The following is an 18,850-nucleotide window of genomic DNA, read 5'->3' as shown; positions in this document are numbered from 1 at the left end:
AAGTGTTTGGATTTGAATTAGCCATAATGATCCGCACATTTAACTTGAAGTACGACTTGATTTTAGCTATGGTCGAGCGCTGAAGCTCGACGACTCACAAATATCATTTGCTGTGTGGGGAGTGCTCCATCATTCTAGAAGATGTTGCATTGCAACTCAGGCTCCTAATTGATAGTAGTGCGGTCATGGGTGTAAGTATAATGTCTGAACCAGCAGCTCTTTACTATGACTTACTAGGACGGTAGCTCGATGATGGTGGCGAAAAATTTAAGAGTTTAAGATTTTTATGGTTAAGGACGAATTTCGAGTATTTATCGAGTACTACCACTGAACGAGAGGTTGTTTGAGCAACTCGAGCATATAATGGATATGATAATGGGTGTACTTATGCTAGTTTCAAAGAACAACAAAGTCCACTTGATGTATTTGCCCTTATTATTTGATTTATAGGTTGCCCGTTCGTATAGTTGAGACTTAACAGTACTAGTTACATTGTATCGCAAGCTTTGTTAGATGACAAAGCATAGTGTCGTGAACATAGACGGGCATCTGGTATTGTTGTAGTTTTAGGCGCTTAATAGAATGCCATTCTTGGCATCAGTTACTTACCAAATATATGTCTTCCCACTTGTGAATAGGTGCTAAAATTTAATCATTAGAGCATGAAATTTTGATTTATCTATGAAAATTTGTTCTAACAAGTTCACTTTTTTTTTTCATAAATGGAGTTCTTCTCTAGGTATCAAGAGGTCATATACATTTCCGATTTACTGCTAGGTGATTGAGACACACATTAAGGAGGGGGTAATTACTAATATTAATTATATGTAATTACTTTATTTGTTTAATTTGACTTGTGCTACTATAATGATGTTATTAATTGTACAGTTTATTTGGATGTCATATCCTTCCCAGACATTGCAACTATTATTCCTTCGTCTGCTCACATCCATTCACACTTTTGGTGCATTAACGCATCTATGCTAAATTTCTCAACAGTCGAATGTTATAATGGAGACCGAGTACTGTGACAGTTTGAGTGTATCCAACGTTTCCTGATGTTCCACAGAGTTTAAAGGTTGTACACTTAATTAACAAAAAGGAGGAAACAAAATAATAATTGGGCACTAGAGCACAAGGAATATATTGTATTGTGGAATGATCGGATGGGGTGGAGACCTCGGATGGATTATGTATCTGATTTGCGACCCTTAGAGGAGTACCAATGCTGGTACATGGCATTTGGGAAACCTTTTTTATTTGGTGGGCAAATGATACTAGCTCCTCCACACATGCAACGACTAGGGCGCCTTTCGCATCGCCTACCATATTCGCCTCCTACACTCAAACAAGAGCACGAACCAAAAGCCAACACCTGAACTTGAGCGGTCTTATTTACATTCTGGGGGTAGTTCTTATCATCTAGACTTGGGGGTCGATGATTATTTTTCGGACTCGTTAGGCTATGCATATCAGTTGAAAATTCCCAGTTCCAGTTCACATTAGTCGGATTCGAGATCATTGATGATGTTTGATACCTTCAGCCTATTACCACACTAGTACTCAACCCCTCCCGAGCAAAACTTTGGGACATACGATTTCTCGAGTATTTTTGGCACACAACGTCTAACAAACTGATTCTTTTCTTTATACCATTAACCGAGACATTTCTATTAAATCTCATTGTTATTTGTTGGCAACATTCAAATTACATCTAACATTTGTTGTTGAAATTACTCCATCGAAATAAAGGCATGCGAAAAATTTATTATCCATCACTAAATCTGTAAAAATAATTAAATTTCTCAATATGCAATTTCAAAAAAAATTTGCCAAAAAAATAAAATTAATATCTACTAACCTTACCTGATAAGTCATTCTTATTTAACCAGGGTTTGTCATAATCGTTAAAAAACACTGGTTAAATAAGAATGGATGCCGCCTATGACAAACCCTCCACAGAGTGCCGCTTATGACAAAACCTCTACTAGTGCCACTTGTCAGGAAGCCTTCACTTAGGTGTCGCCTGTCAGACGCCCCTCACTCCTTGGTATACTGGTGTCGCCTATCCACTACACTCCATCCTTAATTTTTATTTAACAGTCAAATGATTGACTGTTGCAATCAAGGGTGATGCCACCTCTCCACTACCCTTACCATACTATTTTCGTAAATAGTGATGGAATACCATTTTGATTTATTATTATTATTTTTTATATTATAAAAATAAAAAAAACCTTAATTTTACAAATAATTTATAATAATTACTTTAAAATAATTGTTTTTAAATTTTCAAACGTCCACAAATTTTTTGACAATGATGGGAAATGTTTAAAATTAATAAACACTTTTTCACATGCGCTATTCAAAAGCACTAATCTAATGCTTTTCAAAGGCTCTCTTAAACAACAACTGCAATTGGGTACAAAGTTTCAAAGCCTTGTTATTCATTATGTTTCAAATTCATTTTTTGAAGAAAAATCACATTTGATTATAGAGTTTTAAGTTTTAAATATAAAATTATCAAAATACTTTCATTTATTTCATTTCAGTAAAAAAATTAATATAATATTTATTTTACAACTAAATTATATTTTAAATTTTAACTTAGTATTTAGCAATCAGCATGTAATTTAATAAAAAATCTTAATTTTCTCTAATATGATTTACATGTTTAAATTAAATTTTACAAATAATTCACATTAGTTATTTAAAGATATTTAAATTTTATATTTCATATGTTAATATATTAAATTATTTAAATAACATTTAAGTTATTTTAAGTTATTTTTTTTTTACTTTCCATTTTTTTGACGAGAATGGAGAACACTTTAAAAAAAACACATTTTTCAACTGCAATAACTAGCCCTTCCCCTTAGTTTAAAAGATAATCTCCACAAGAGCACTACCCGTCTTTGAAAACCTATGGGAATCCCTCCCATGGATCGCAGAGACAAACTTGACTGCGTTATGTCAATCTCCACGTATCCTCAGGTTTTTAATCACTGCTATAGGCATAGGCTCAGGCTCCTCCTCTTTTGTCGACTGCAGCCCAAATCCAACCGCTTAGCTTCTCGCTCTAATGCCTTTTAACTTTATCGCTGAATTTCTTCCATCATCTCCACCCCCTACCCCATGCATTCTTTTCTTCACCTCTTTCCTACTACCACCCGCTCTCTTCCTTGCACCACAATCTCCCATGCCCTTTCTACCCAACAACTCAAACCTGTCTTAACTACCATAACTGAAGCTTCTCTTAACCAACAACACTTGATCCAACTCAACTCTCGCCTAGCAAGTCTAACTCGCTCCCCTCGCTACCAGGATGCCCTCTGTCTATTCGACGAAATTCACTGTCTACACCACAATGTTAAGCCCGACCAGTACACTCTCTCCGCCGCCCTCAAAGCCTGTGCCAATCTTCCTAGCCTCGAATTCGGAACTAAACTTCACGCTTACGCCATCAAATCCGGCTTCAAACCCTACTCTCATGTCTCCAACACTCTCCTTTTCCTCTATTCCAAGACCCATCATTTAGCTTCCGTTGAAAGGGTTTTTAATGAAATTGATCACCCGGATGTTTATTCTTGGACTACCATGTTGTCTTCGTGTTCGAAATTGGGAGGAATTTCTTATGCTTGCGAGGTGTTTGATAAGATGCCTAAGAAAGAAGTGGCAATATGGAATGTGATGGTTACCGGGTGTATGGAAAATGGGTATCAAGGCCATGGGTTTGACTTGTTTAAGCAAATGCATTTTTTGGGTTTGAAGCATGATAATTATAGCTTTGCAAGTGTATTGAGCACCTGTTATATTGAAAATTTGGGTTTTGGGAGGCAAGTTCAAGCTTTGGTAGTTAAAACTGGGTTTTTGTTTCGAGCTTCTGTGGTTAATGCTGCAATTACTATGTATTTTAATTGTGAAGATGTTGAAAATGCGTGCCGGGTTTTCGAAGAAGTAGAGTGCTCTGTGTACGATGGGATTACTTTTAATGTGATGATAGATGGTTTACTGAATGTAGGAAGAGTTGAACAGGCGTTGTTAATGTTTAGGGAGATGTTAGAGGCTTGTTTGGGTCCCTCTGAACTGACTTTTGTCAGTTTAATGAGTTGGTGTTCATGTCGAAGTGTTGGGGTTCAAGTATATGCACAAGCTGTGAAGTTGGGTTTTGAACAGTCTACCTCTGTGAGCAATGCGGCAATAACTATGTATTCTACTTGTGGGGACTTAAATGCTGCTCGATTAGTTTTTGAGAGATTGGAGCAGAAGGATATTGTGTCATGGAATACTCTGGTATCAACTTATGCCCAAAGAAGCTCTAGTAGCTCAGCGTTTGTTATCTACATGGAAATGCGAAGGTCAGGGATTGAACCGGATGAGTTTACTTTCGGAAGTTTATTGTCATGCTCAGAATTCATTGAAATGGGTAAGATGATTCATGCCCTTGTGTTTAAAAATGGACTCATTTCAAGAGTCCAGGTTTCCAACGCATTGGTTTCTTCATACTCTAAGCATGGGGAGATGAATCAAGCCTATCAATTATTTCAAATGTCTCCCAAGAACTTGATCTCCTGGAATACTATTATATCGGGGTTCTTTCTAAATGGGTTCCCAGCTCAGGGCTTAGAGCAATTAACCAAACTGTTGATATCAAACCTCAGGCCAAATTCATATACATTTTCCATTGCTATTAGTATTTGTGCCAGCATCTCATCCTTGAATAATGGGAAGCAACTTCATGCTTTCATCCTCAGGCATGATTTTTCTTCAGAAACTTCTCTAGGCAATGCTCTAATCACAATGTATGCGAAATGTGGAACTCTAAATTGGTCTTTGAGAGTTTTTAACGAGATGATTGCAAAGGACACAATCTCTTGGAATGCCCTCATTTCTGCTTTTGCGCAGCATGGAGAAGGTAAAGAAGCTGTAAATTGTTTCAAGACAATGAAAGGTGTAGGTAGGGTTAAACCTGATCAAGCAACATTTACTGCTCTTCTTTCTGCTTGCAGCCATGCTGGTTTAGTTGATGATGCCACTTGGATATTAAATTCCATGGTGAATGAGTATGGCTTTGATCCTGGAGAAGATCATCTTTCATGTATGGTTGACCTTCTTGGTCGGGCTGGGTATCTTGATGAAGCTGCAAGAGTAATAGACAGCAAGCATATTGAACCCTGTTCTAATATCTGGTGGACCTTGTTCAGTGCTTGCGCAGCTCATAGTAATCTAAGGCTCGCGAGAATTATTGCTAAGTTCCTCCTTGAAACAGAGCAAAATAATCCTTCAGTTTATGTGCTTTTGTCAAATACTTATGCAGCTGCTGGGCAATGGGAAGAAGCAGCTAGAGTGAGGGAATCCATGAAAAATGTTGGGGTGATGAAGCAACCTGGCTCAAGTTGGATCAGTATATAGATCCCTTCTGATGCCATCTTCTCTCTTCCCTATAGAGCAAAGTCATTTTTCTCCACGTAGTGTGTCAGATCCCCGTGATTATTCGTCTCCAAAATAACTGAACAAAACTCTTCCTGAGTTGGGAAGGGTGGGCTCTGATGGTCTAGTTATTTTTGCAGGTTATTCCTTACTCCTTGCAGTTGCATATAAATTATAAAAGGGATAAAGCAACATTTAGTCCCTGAGCTTGGCAACTTTTTCAACTTGGTCCCTGAACTTTTTTTGTCCACATTAATCTTGAAACTTGACAACTTTTCCCAATTTGGTCTTTGAACTTGGGTTTCCTTAAGGTATAATGATATGACTTGTTACATGTAATCACCTGAAATTTTAAAATTTTTATATAAAATCTAAAAATATTAAAAAATTATTAAAAAGTTCTAAAACCTTTTGAAGCTTTATAAATTTTTTTGGGTGATGATGTGAAACTATTTTATAATGCCACGTCATCATACTTTAACGGAATTTAAGTTTAGGGACCTAATTGGAAAAGAAACTGTCTAAGTTTTGGGACCAATGTGGATAAGAAGAAGTTTAGGTACCAAGGTGGTAAAAGTTGTCAAGTTTTTTTAATCCCATTATAAAATTAGAGTTACTTTGGCAGAGAAAGTGCTTATATATTGGCTATTTGAGATTATTGCTTCATGGTAAAAAATTGTCTGGCATAACCACACAACTATGCCCTCTCTGTCTGTCTAGCAAAGCATCAGCAACCTCCCTGGGCTTGCGGTGAAGGTTAATATATTTAATCTTTCTCTGGTTCCTTTTTATGCCATGGCTGTTGGCAGACTAGTCACACACCTCACCCCTGCAAGCCCAAAATGCATATGAATTACTATAATAAGGTAGATGCTAGACCAGCACTTAATTACCAGCCTCTTGAGCAGTATTACCATTTAGAACATTTTCGTAGAGGCTATAGGTGCAGCCATGGGTGACTTTTCGATGGATGTAGTCCATACTCTCGACTTTCTTTGGCAAGCTGCAAGATGAATCACAGCATTTCTCCCCTCAATAGATTCGATCCTTTCTTTGTTTCATTTGAAATTTAACTTCTTTCCTTTTGTTGTTCAGGTTACCCTGACTGACCACCAGAGGGCTAAAGTGGCAGAATTATCCAAATTTAGGAGGCCGGTCAGTCACTATCTACTCCTCATAACAATGGATTTCGAATTAAAATGGCTAATCTTTTAAATAACATTTGATCAAAATTGTCACACAGCCTTTTTGTTCTGTGAATCTTCGTTTTGGGATATTGATCGACTTTTAATTAAAGAAAAAATAGTTCTTCCAACCGAAGTATTGACTTTTATGTGAGAACTTTAAGTAGTCTAAATATTTCAGCAGAAAGAAGTCCAAAAGTTCGAACTCTGCTAGCATATATTCTTTCACTAATTCAAGGAGTAGTGCAAATTTGATGTCTTGAGATAGTCTGCTAGGAACAAAGAACACATCAATTATAAAAGGATATGGACGTGCATTATTATCAAAATGGTTACTTTTTCTACTTATTCTCAGCTGTGATCTCTGTTTCTGAATTATCACTCATCACTGATATTAATGTGTCAAGTTTGGCTTATCATTGACTTAACTTGTTTCATTCTTGAAGGCTAAAATGCAGAGTTCTACTCAGTGGATCCGGCGTTCTGTCCAGACTAGTTTAAAGAAAACGAAGCTGCCATTAAGAAGTTCGAGCAGGCTTGATGCGGAATCCCCGGACTCGAATTCAAGTTCGAAAGAATGAACCGAATTCAAAGCCTTGAATTGAGGTGTGCTGTTTCTTTGGGCTACCAAACCTGAAAATTCTAGAAACTAATGGAAGTACTTGGAATAAGAATGAGTGAATTAAACAATAGAAGTAAGAATTGAAAAGAGAGGTGTGCCTATGAAATGACCATGAGTAACGAAATTACTACTAAACTTCGAAAGGTGGTCTGTCTCAAAAAGATATTTCAAAGCTTCAATTTGAGATTCAATAGATTAATTGCAAAATTGATGAAAGGTTGCAAGGATTCGGTGATTAAATAAAAACGAAAATCAACAATCTTTTTAGGGGTTCTTAGGCAAAGCATATTCCATTGAAGTGTTCTATATAGAGATGTTAATGAGTTGAGCTATTCATTTAAGTTCAAAGGGTTACTCAAATTTGAGATGATTTGGGATTCGAAAAATAAGTTTGGACAAAAAAATAAATTAAATTGTTTAAAATATAGGTCGAACTCGGACATGAACATTTAAAGATTAAGTTCGACACTAATCTTTTCTAAGTTTTTGATATGTTATATTAGATAATTTTTTTATATTATGTAATTTATAATACATACAAATTAAATATATAATAATATATAATATTATAATATAAACATTTTAAAAAAATTAAGATGCTATATGTAAAATATTAACAAATGAAAAACATATAAAATTATTAAATATTAAATTAACAATAATATTTTTTCCAAAACATTTAAAAAATAATATGGGCGAATTTAAATGGATTTAGATTAACTATTTACAAATATAGGCAGATATGGGTAAAATTTTAGGACTTATCTTTTGAGTAGGGCTAGACTTGATCTAAGCATAAAAAATGTTAATATCATGTTTAAACATGGCTCGTGAACACCTCTATGCTCATCAAAGGGCATGGTATTTTGGGGCTTATCTTAATGTGAATGTAAAACCTTTTACCCAGCCTTAAAGTTGATTGAATGAAATTATCTCACTGCTAATTTGTAATTTAAAAAAAAAAGTATAAAAAGTTGAAAAAAAATTTAAAACATACATGTGTCTTATGATATTAATGGCGAAAAAATGGACGGTAAAATTTTTAAGTATTGGGATGATTATTATATAGTTTTGGCATTTGCTGTTATACTTGATCACTGCGTTAAGTTGCATTGTTTACAAGATCTGTTTGCTAAATACAAATGCAAGTGTCATGAAGAACTGAAGCAACTTTTCAAGGAGTACAAGAATCAAAGCACGTTCTTAGACAATCAAAGTGGTTTAAGAAAAGATACGAGTGTAAGTATAATATTTTATTTTTATTTAAATTAAATTTTTGGAAATTTTAATATAATTATATATTTGTTATTATAAGTCGATGTTTGGATTTTACTTTTTTAAAACTATGATGGTGGAAGAAAAATCAAATTTGATATTTTATTTGTTCAACGTCTCATAAAGCTTAAATACTGGTAATATGAGTTTTCAATCCTTGACTGTGGTTGAGATGTTGGATTTTAATTCATCCAGAAGTGGGACAAATAATTTCTACTTTCTAATAGTTTTGATAATATTTACAAACATTAATTATAAATTTTCATTTTAATTTGCAATTTGATATTCCCATTACTTAAGACTTTATTTTTACGAATCAGATTTATATATTTGTATAACTTTATGAATTTAAGAGGATATCATTTTATTTTTCTTCTACTTTAATTTTAAAATTTTTAATTTATATTGTTATAAAGAATTTTTTATTGAGAGAATATGGTTTAAAATTAATTTTATTCGCAATGTTATTAGTATCCCTTATTGTACCCTTGAATTCACAAGTGCCGGCAAAGGACTAAGAGATTACCCGACCCCATACATTTGTAACATAAACAATGGTATTGTTGAAACTTACTTGAACATGAATAACTCTTTTTTGGTATTCTACTCTTGGGACGTTAAGCAAACTCTCCAGCTTTTGCAGGATGTTCAGCTTATTTTATTATATTACTCTAAATCAAATTATTTAATTTAATAATAAATGTACGTTTTCATATTAATAGAAGCCTGGTTACACAAGAATATTAAAGATCCACAATCTGTTCCAATCCTAATCACCCATGTTACAAAATTGCTGAATTGGTTCAAATTTATCCCTCACCAATCGGGTAGGTTAGGATATTTGATTTGGAGGTCACCAGCAAGGTGTCTAAAAGCATATTACCAATAATCTCCACACGAGCACTGCCCGTCCTTGAAGCAATGGAACCTATGGGTATCCCTTACAGTGATTTCCCTCCCTGAAACAGCAGACATAAACTTGATTGCGTTATGGCAATCTCCACATATCCTCAGGTTTTTAATCACAAGTATAGGCTCCCCATCTTTTGTGGACAGTAGCCCGTATGCAACTGCCAACTTCTCGCTATGATGCCTTAACTTTATCTCCTTCTCTCCGGCTTCTATCTCGTCCTCCTTAACTAAACTCCACCGCAGATCCGAAACATACCCAGCTAACCTGATCTTCCTTCCCATCTCCTCCAAGTACTTGTAAATCTCTTTGATCATTGGGTGCGAAATATCTTCGGCCACAAACACATGAATTCTTTTATTCACCTCTATCCAACTACAACCTGGTTTCTTCCTCACACCTCTGTCGCGCATAAGCTTCCTAACCATTGCCGCTTCTTCCCATTTGCCGCTGCTGGCATACATGTTTGCAAGCATGACATAAGGTACAGCATTTGAAGGTTCCAGTTGAAGAAGCTTGTTTGCTGCCTTTGATGCTAGTTCCATGTTCCCATGTATTTTAGATGCACCAAGCATTGCAGCCCAACCAATTGAACCCGGGTTAAATGGCATAGTGTTTATGAGTTTCTCAGCTTCATGTAGCTTGCCTGCTCGACCAAACAGATCGATCATGCATGAATAGTGTTCCACTTCTGGTTCAATTCCAAACTTCTCTTTCATAATGTTGAAATACTTCTGACCCTCCTCAACTTGTCCTGTATGAGCACATGCTGAGAGGACAGAGATGAAGGTTATACTTGTAGGGGAAATATTTCGTTCCAGCATGTGATTGAAAAGAATTAAGGACTCCGTTCCAATCCCATGTTGTGCATAACCAGCAATCATTGAATTCAAAGAGACCGTATTATGCTCCGGCATCTTATCAAATACCCGTCTTCCATCGGGAAGATTTCCACATTTTGAGTACATAGCAATCAGGGCATTATGGACTTGAATTTGATTAGGGACTTCAGATTTGATTGCCAGTGCATGAATCTGTCTTCCCTGAGAAGGCGATGACAAATTGGAGCATGCACTAATTACATTTACAAAGCTACAATCATCAGGGCAATATCCGACACGCTGCATCGCTTGGAAACACTTGAGAGCCTCGTCAGAGAGTTCTTCGTGCAAGGAATACCCCGAAATCATAGTGTTCCAGAGAACCAAATCCGGTCCTGAAACCTCTTCAAAAACTTTCCCACAATCCAACATGCCAGCTCCACATTTCGAATACAAATCAATCAAACCACTGGCGACATGAGCATTTTGATGAAAGCCAGTCTTGATCAACATAGCATGAAACTGAAATCCTCCTAACAGGTCCTCTAAACTTGTAAACGCTGTCAAAACACTAGCCAAAGTAAACATATCAACATCGAACCCTCTCCTAACCATTTCCTGAAACAATGCCAGTGCTCTTGCACCCTCTTTATGCTGCCCATAGGCAACGATCATGGAGTTCCAAGACACTTCATCTTTACACTCTCCCATCTCATAAAACACCCGCTTTGCTTCCCTTAAAAAACCCTCTTTGCTGTAACAGGAAAGCAACGCATTGTTGACCGAAGCATAAGAATCAAACCCACAAAAAACCACAAAGCAATGCACCTGTCTAATCAAACACACATCATTCAAACTAGCCGTGATGACCCCAGATAAAGTAAAGCCATCCATTTCAAAAAACAAGTCTCTCATTTTCTTAAACAACTCCAATGCAGGTTCAGTCCGACCACAATCCGCATAAGCGGAAATGAGAGTGTTATAAGAAACAAGGTCTGGGTGAGGAATCTGATCGAACAGGTTGTGGGCAACGGAAGGGAGGGATTCCTTGGCGTAGGCAGCGATGATGGCGTTGAAAGAGAAGGTATTGGGATGTTGGGTTTGGAAAAAGGCGTTGTGGGCAGTGGCTAAAAGGCCGCATCTGGAGTAGAGGAGGATGAAATGATTGGAAAGGTAAGTTGACGAAGGAACGAGGGATTTGATGTAAAGAGAGTGGAGGGATTTGCCTGTTAAAATGTTTCTGTGGCTTATGCATGTTTTCAATAGGTTGCGGAAGTTTTGGATGGTCCATGGGACTTGGGTCATTTAAATTGCAAATTTATTTGAACCCTTTTTCATCTATTATCCCAAAATCAATGTGCAAAAGCAGAATATCCTCTATCTTAACGATTTATGGGAGACGTTAAACACCCGAAATGGGTTGTTAAGGATCAACCCAACCCTAGTATATGATTGAAAAAATTATTTTATAAATTCTTTTTACCGCAACATTTATAGTTATTATCAATTAAAAATAAACACATTTTTTTTTTACATTTTTTATAGTCTTTTCGTATATATAATATAAAAAAATATATTTATTTTAATTGATAGGGATCATAAATAATGTGATAAGTAAAGAGAAATACCAAGTGATTAACATTCACAAAACTACCCAACACTACACTTGGCACCTTTTTCTACTAACTTATGCACCTGCTTTGGGTGGGAGAAAGAAGGAAAAAATTAGAACCCAAAAAAGTTTTGATTGAAGAATGTGTGATGAAGAAAATAGTTTTAAAGTTTTTCCGGTATTTCATGAAAATGTGCCATGAGGAATTCATATATAATATAGTTCTAGATGAGCTTAATAAACCCATATTAACTTTCAAATATAAAGTAATTTAGTTAAGAAAATCGTAAATTTAATTTAATAATTAGTATCAAAGATGAACATTCCTTCCTCTAGGGTAACATGAAATCTCTGTTAGTAGCTTCATCAAAATGAAAGACATCCAGATTGTTTTTCTACCCAAAACTGGACGTCATGCATTGTTTAAACGCTTTTGTCAGTTTCTTATGAAGAATTTTCCCTAGTTTGAAAGATACCAACTAGTTCCAAAAATTTTGGTTGTGTTGTATACTCTCTTCATCGTGCTCCTTATTCTCTATTTAAATTATTTTATTGTGAATCTCCTCATTGATGTTTGATGTTAGGCTATGTATCCTTATTTGCTATAAATAATTCTAATTATAAAAGTATTTAAATGTATTAGTTTAATTTGCACAATAAGTAAATGATTAAAGCAATAATTAATATTAAGTTGTACCACAAAGATTGTTTTGTAATGTAAAAATCAATGGGTCATTCATAAGGTCATGATGCACAAGATATTCATATTAGGACTATTGTTTGATAACTAGAGAATGATGCGGCTCAAATTTATTTTCATTTCATCATACATATACTCTTAAATTAAAAATCTTTGCAAGTTTTTAAAAAATTGGGTGAGGGTTTTTAAACAAAACCCACGAATGAAAGTATGGTAATTCTTTGAGTCTATTTTACCTTGGCCGCAAGTGTTTACTAACTCTGGTACGTAAGATGGGATTTCTTTTCTATTAAAATTGCCTCATGGTGATTCATGTACAACATATTAGGGTATTAAGAATTCCAAAAATAAAACCATTTGAAAATATAAATTAGTAAGCAGGGTCATATCTATAAATATCAGACATAATTTTATTTCTTTAATAAACAAGTAAAATAAAAATAAAATAAGGAGATTTTAAAATTAAAATCTAAAATGAAATTAAAATAAAGTAAACTAAAATAAAATATAAGAAACTCAATGAGAAAAATCTCTAGCCAAAAGTAAAATCTTTGCTTGATTTATAGATTCAACTATCGATGCAAAGTAACTTCAATATCTTTAATAAATTAGTTCTAGTTGTTGACTCAATACCGAGCAACCAATTTATCCTTACTTATTTGGTAACCAAGAGGCAACTCGTTTGAAATTACTTCCCTAATTGATAAATAACCTTGTAATTTAACGCTCAAGATTTAACTTACCGACAACATTAAGAATGAGAGAGACCTAATTCTATCCAACAAACTCACCTTAATAGAGTTCATTTAAGCTAGATCACACATCCGCACAACATAATTATAAACTATGACATAAACAATTATGCAGTTCATCACTAGTATTAGAATGTATGAAAGAACTACTGATTTAATTATTTTAATTGACAAAGTAACCATTCTAAGCTATCAAATACTGGTGAATATTTAACAAACCTAAACAATTATAATTTAAACAAAAGATGCACGAATACTAAAGAATAAAGAAAAATTTAAGCACGAATTAAGTCTTATGAATTTATTGAATCAAACTTTTAAAATCTTTTTACGAGACAAAAGGGCTTTGAAGCCCATAAAATAAAGAAAACACAAAAAAGCAAAAAAAATACTGCGAATATGCCTCAGTATCTCCAAGTTTTATTTGTAAAAAAAAAAAAAATATAATGGAGAATACACAAAAGCGTCATTAATTAAATAAATTAGAATTTTTTAGGTTTCTTGATAAGTTTTGGATCAAATTTTCAGGCTATTTTAGATGCCTTTCTAAAGCTTTTATAGGTTCAATTTATGAAATAACTTCAGTTAAATTTTTTAATTTTTTTCGAATCGATATATTATGAATTCAAAAAAAAAAAATTTGCAGCTCAAATTATGGTCAAAATATAGAAGTTACATTCTATTAAAAGTTAATACGCAAAAACTTACCAAAATAAAGTTTAATTTTTTTCTCCAATTATTTCTTAAATAATTAATAAATAAAATATAAGCATAAATGATATAGTTAAGAACATAAATAAGAGAAATATTATAAATAGATAAGAAATACTGCACTTATCAATAAACAATCAAAATTATTGTAATTAGTAACTCCTAAGAAGCTCTACTAATTTTAATTTAAATTGGTGGTTGAATTAAATGATTATGGATTCATAAATTAACTAGATTGATTTCTATATTATCAATAGTTGTTTTGTGATTGCCCCATAGTGAAATAAAACAATAGGTGTGAGAATTTTTATTGTAATAGTTGCAATTTTTAAAAGATTTATTTTTAAACTATTTTTAAAGGTTTTTAATTTAAGAAGCACGTATAATATATACATGTTTAAAAATAAATCAAAATATTTGCTTATTACATAAAAAAGATTTATGGTTACCTACCAACACCTTTTAATTAATATTTTTATTGAAAAAAAAGTTAACTAGAAATAAATTCAAAGATTGGAAACAAAATTTGCACATTGTTTTGAGCTTTGAGAACTATAAATTTGTTATTGATGATGAACGCCTACTGGAATCTTAACTTGAGACCCAATCCCGATGGAAAGAGGTTAAAGATATATCTCGTTCCTACATACTTGTAAGTATATATAATGCTTTACAAAACATGAAAGTTATATAGGACTACTAAAGAGATCATGGACAATTTGCAGGTCATGTTTGGAGGCCAAGTTGTTTTGGCTTAGTAGTCCACATTAACCAACTTAATGAACTTTAAACAAAAGTTTCAGACTTTAATGAAATATCACATGCTTATGCTTACACTTATGCTTGTGGGTTCCTTAGCAAAGGTAGAGCACAATTGGGTTAAGCTTAAATATAATACCTAAACCTTGTCTAAGGAGTTTGCAAGCTTTAGGACAACTTATAACTTAAGAAATAGGAAATTGAATCTTACCAAACTCATGAACGAACTTTAATCTCATGAGCTGATGTTGAATGATGTGTCACACCCCAAATATTAAAATTCGTATTTTGGCTGGCTGACACGGCAAGCATGGGTAGGGGATCTTGTAAGTTAGTTCGTCTAATCATCAAAATTAGACTAAGTTTAGGGCGGATTTGTCCGACGAATTATTTTGTTGTGATCCGCCATCTGATGTGTTTTCACTTTTCTTGCATTTGAATAACTCCTATGTTTGGTGAATTCTCTTATGCGTGAACACGCCAGTGAAATTTTTTTTTAGAACGGAGTTAATTGTTCGATATTTTATCCCGGGGTAGGTAGGACACGTATCAGTTACGTGTCAAACTTTAAGTAAGGAATGTGTCAATAGCAAGACACCTGTAAAGTCTTGATAATGGTGATTAATTAATGGAATCGTGTGCGTGAATTATGATTAGGGATCTTGCTTAGTGAGAGACATGGGTTAAGTTTCGTATATTTATAGAACTGAAGTTTAAAAGAAGAGACTCTATTTTGCTTCCTTCTTTTAAATCTTTATTTCTCCCTGAAGAAGTTAGAGTGATCTTCATTGCTAAAGAAGAAACCATTTTGCATAGCTTTTCTAGAAAGTACCCTTGTTCAAGCCAATTGCCGATAATCCTTTGAGTCCTTAGTTATATAGGAAACTTGTAACTGCTTGTTTTCACTGAAATCAGAACAGTGGTTTCAGGACCACAAATCTGAAGTAAAAAATTTATTTTATTACCTAAAGCATGATAGTATTACTGTATAAAAATTTCGTTAAGAAATTTTACCGTTTACATGCTTAATTTGATAAAAAGGACTAAATCGCGTAAAGTGCAAAAGTGGATTTCTAATAGCTAAAGTATTAAATAGCTATAGACCTTTAAAGTGGAAGTCCTTAAATGGTAATTAGACCATTTGACTTGATAGTGGAATTATTAATGTTTTTAAAGGTTAAATTAGTAAAAAGATAATTATATGTTAAATTAAATAAAACCAAAGTGAAGTATAATATTTTTTGTAACACCCTTAACCCTGTCCCGTTACTGGAACAGGATTATAGAGTATTACCAGTCATTACAGTACATTTGCACATAAACAAGTATAAATGCAATATTATCCATCTAAATATAACTTTAATGGGTCCACAGTACTTTACAAGTGTAATTAAAATAAAACGGGACTCGATCGGAAGTTTAGGAAATTTTTCGTGAAATTTTGAATTTTCTTCTTTTGAACAGTACCACACGCCCGTGTGGCTAGTTTAACATGCCCATGCGGCTTGGGACACGCTCGTGTCCTAAACCCGTGTGCAACACTAACTTTTAAACACGGCCATGACACACGTCCGTGTGCCCTGCCCGTGTACTAAATTGACTTTAAGACACGACCATGGTAACCAGGGCACACGCCCGTGTACCAGGCCGTACGGACTCAATAATGAGACTTTCACACGTTACTATCCAACCCTGCAAATATCAATCTACAACCAATACAAATACCAATACTAAGCCATTCCAAACGCATTTTATATACTATCCAATACTTAAAATATAACATACACATAAATTCATATAATGATCATAATTATTTAATCATTCACTTCATAAATAAACTATTCATAATTCACTTAATCTTTATCATTTATTGACTCGATTAGCTTTTCAAATGAATTCATAAATCATCTAAACATTAATAGTTTCCATTCGTATGTTTTACTCACACTTCGGCTCCTGATTTAGTATCAATAAACATTTATAGTATCAATCAATTTATCGATTTCATACAGTAACATTCCGGCACTCTATAACAGCCAGTTATGTAGTAACAATCATTTATTCCGTAGCAGTCAACCTTTAATACTTTTAATTACCCCTATTAACATGACTCGGACCTAGACGGATACACAGATCCAACCCACACACCGGGGATAGTATACAATGTTTCATCAGTCGAAGGCGGAATACACCGTAATGGTAACAGTCTCAGTCATGGTACACAAAGTACTTTATCGGATCGAATCCGGAACAGTCCCAGTCACGGTACACTAAGTACCTCATTGGAACGAATCCGAAACAGTCACAGTCTGGCGACACTTATAGTGTCTCATTAACACAAAGTCAGAATATCCCTAAACACTTCCAATCCTATGGCATGCCAACTATATCCGACTAGCCCGATACTGTTAATAGGGATTTCAGTAAACTTTTAAATTTTTAGTTTCATTTCAATACAGTTTTCCCATATCAATCCACATGCAATTCAATTTCAATACAATATAAATTTTTCAATTTTCCATTCAATATTCACATATTCTATTCAATATCAATAATCACTAATAATTCATGAATTTTTATTCAATTCAATTCAATACCATAATAATAATAATAATAATAATAATAATAATAATAATACTTACCATTCATATAAATAATAAATTCAACAAATAATTATTAGATTCGGTTTATAGAAATACAAACCGTAGTTTCCAAGCTAACTCCCGTTGTCTTTGTCTTGTCCTTGCTTAGTCGAGATTTCCCGAGACAACGTTAGCTACGGAAATTAAAATAATTATACCATTAACTTTCAGCACTCATTATAACAATTAATTGAATTTCTATTCAATTTACACATTATTTCCAATTAGGTCCTAACTAATTCATTCACTTTACTAACTTAATTCATTCTCCATTTCTATTCAAATTCCATCCAAACTCAAATTTAACTATTAAATTTTCAGCTTATCTCATTAATTTTGAAATTTCCTCAAATTAACCCCTACAACATAAAACTTATGAATTACTTTACAATTCAATCCTTATTTCATTTCTAACTTTAATTTCTATCGATTTAGCCCTTAACTCATCATTTTATTTAACATAAACAATATCTAGAAATCTAATAACTTTCAAAATCTTAACTGAATTTCATCAAAACCTTGTTCCAAGGCTTCTAAAACATCAAAATTAAGTAAAAAGGACTAAATTGACTTACTTATTAAACTTCCAAGCTTCAAAATTCCTATTTCCCCTATTTCCTTTCTTTCCTTTCTTTTTCTCCTTCTTTCTCCCTGTTTCGTTTCTTCTCTGTTTCCTTCTATTCTTTTTTTTTTCTTTTATTTTGTTTTGTTTTGTTTTATAATAATAATAATAATAATAATAATAATAATAATAATAATAATAACTTAATAATATACTTATATAATAAGTAAATATACATGTATTTTACAAATGTACATATACTAATATGACACATGCCACTATACATACCATACATTTGTCAACTTTTTATTTATTTTTCACATAAAATCTTATAATGTAATTATTTAATTAATAAATACCTTTTATAAATAATAAATATCTATTAATACTTAAATACAAGCATTACAAGTGTATGTATTTTATTAATACACTTGTACCTAATCATTACCACACATTTGTCTTACTTTTATTTATTTATTTATCATATAATATCAATTTAATAATAATAAATACATTAATATTTACTTAAATAATAAGCAAATTCATACATGTATTACAAATGTGTGTATTATATTGATTACACTTGTATTTTATGTTTGCCATACACTTGACACTCTTTTGGCTTATTTACTTATGTAGTCCTTTCAATTTTCTTTATTCTATAATTAAACTTTCACACTTCTTTCAATTTAATCCTTTTATCCAATTATCCTTAATATAAGCTAATTCACTTAATTAAACTCTAATTAACCACTCGATTAACTTCGTAAATATTTTTAATAAATATTTACGAATCCATTTTTTAGAAATAGAGACCCAAAAATACACTTTTCCGGTAACGGTAAAATTCGGGTCATTACAATTCTCCCC

General features: G+C 33.2%; 2 protein-coding genes across 2 annotated transcripts; one reads left to right on the top strand and one right to left on the bottom strand.

Annotated features, from left to right (window-relative positions):
• Positions 1-2,821: 2,821 nt before the first annotated feature.
• Positions 2,822-7,452, top strand: LOC108476732 (pentatricopeptide repeat-containing protein At3g49740). The gene is made up of 3 exons (XM_017779021.2): positions 2,822-5,570; positions 6,526-6,585; positions 7,061-7,452. Exon 1 carries the CDS (start codon positions 3,136-3,138, stop codon positions 5,410-5,412), a length of 2,277 nt encoding a protein of 758 aa, XP_017634510.1. The 5' UTR covers positions 2,822-3,135; the 3' UTR covers positions 5,413-5,570; positions 6,526-6,585; positions 7,061-7,452.
• A 1,740-nt stretch (positions 7,453-9,192) lies between these two features.
• On the bottom strand, positions 9,193-11,680 carry LOC108477491 (pentatricopeptide repeat-containing protein At3g49710). The gene has a single exon (XM_017780036.2). The coding sequence runs from the start codon at positions 11,545-11,547 to the stop codon at positions 9,391-9,393; it is 2,157 nt and encodes a 718-aa protein (XP_017635525.1). The 5' UTR covers positions 11,548-11,680; the 3' UTR covers positions 9,193-9,390.
• Positions 11,681-18,850: the final 7,170 nt, after the last annotated feature.

The sequence above is a fragment of the Gossypium arboreum genome, chromosome 12 (assembly GCF_025698485.1).
Source record: "Gossypium arboreum isolate Shixiya-1 chromosome 12, ASM2569848v2, whole genome shotgun sequence".
NCBI classification, from domain to species: Eukaryota; Viridiplantae; Streptophyta; class Magnoliopsida; order Malvales; family Malvaceae; genus Gossypium; species Gossypium arboreum.
The sequence above is the reverse complement of the archived record's forward strand: the minus strand, read 5'-3'. Positions and strand labels throughout refer to the sequence as shown.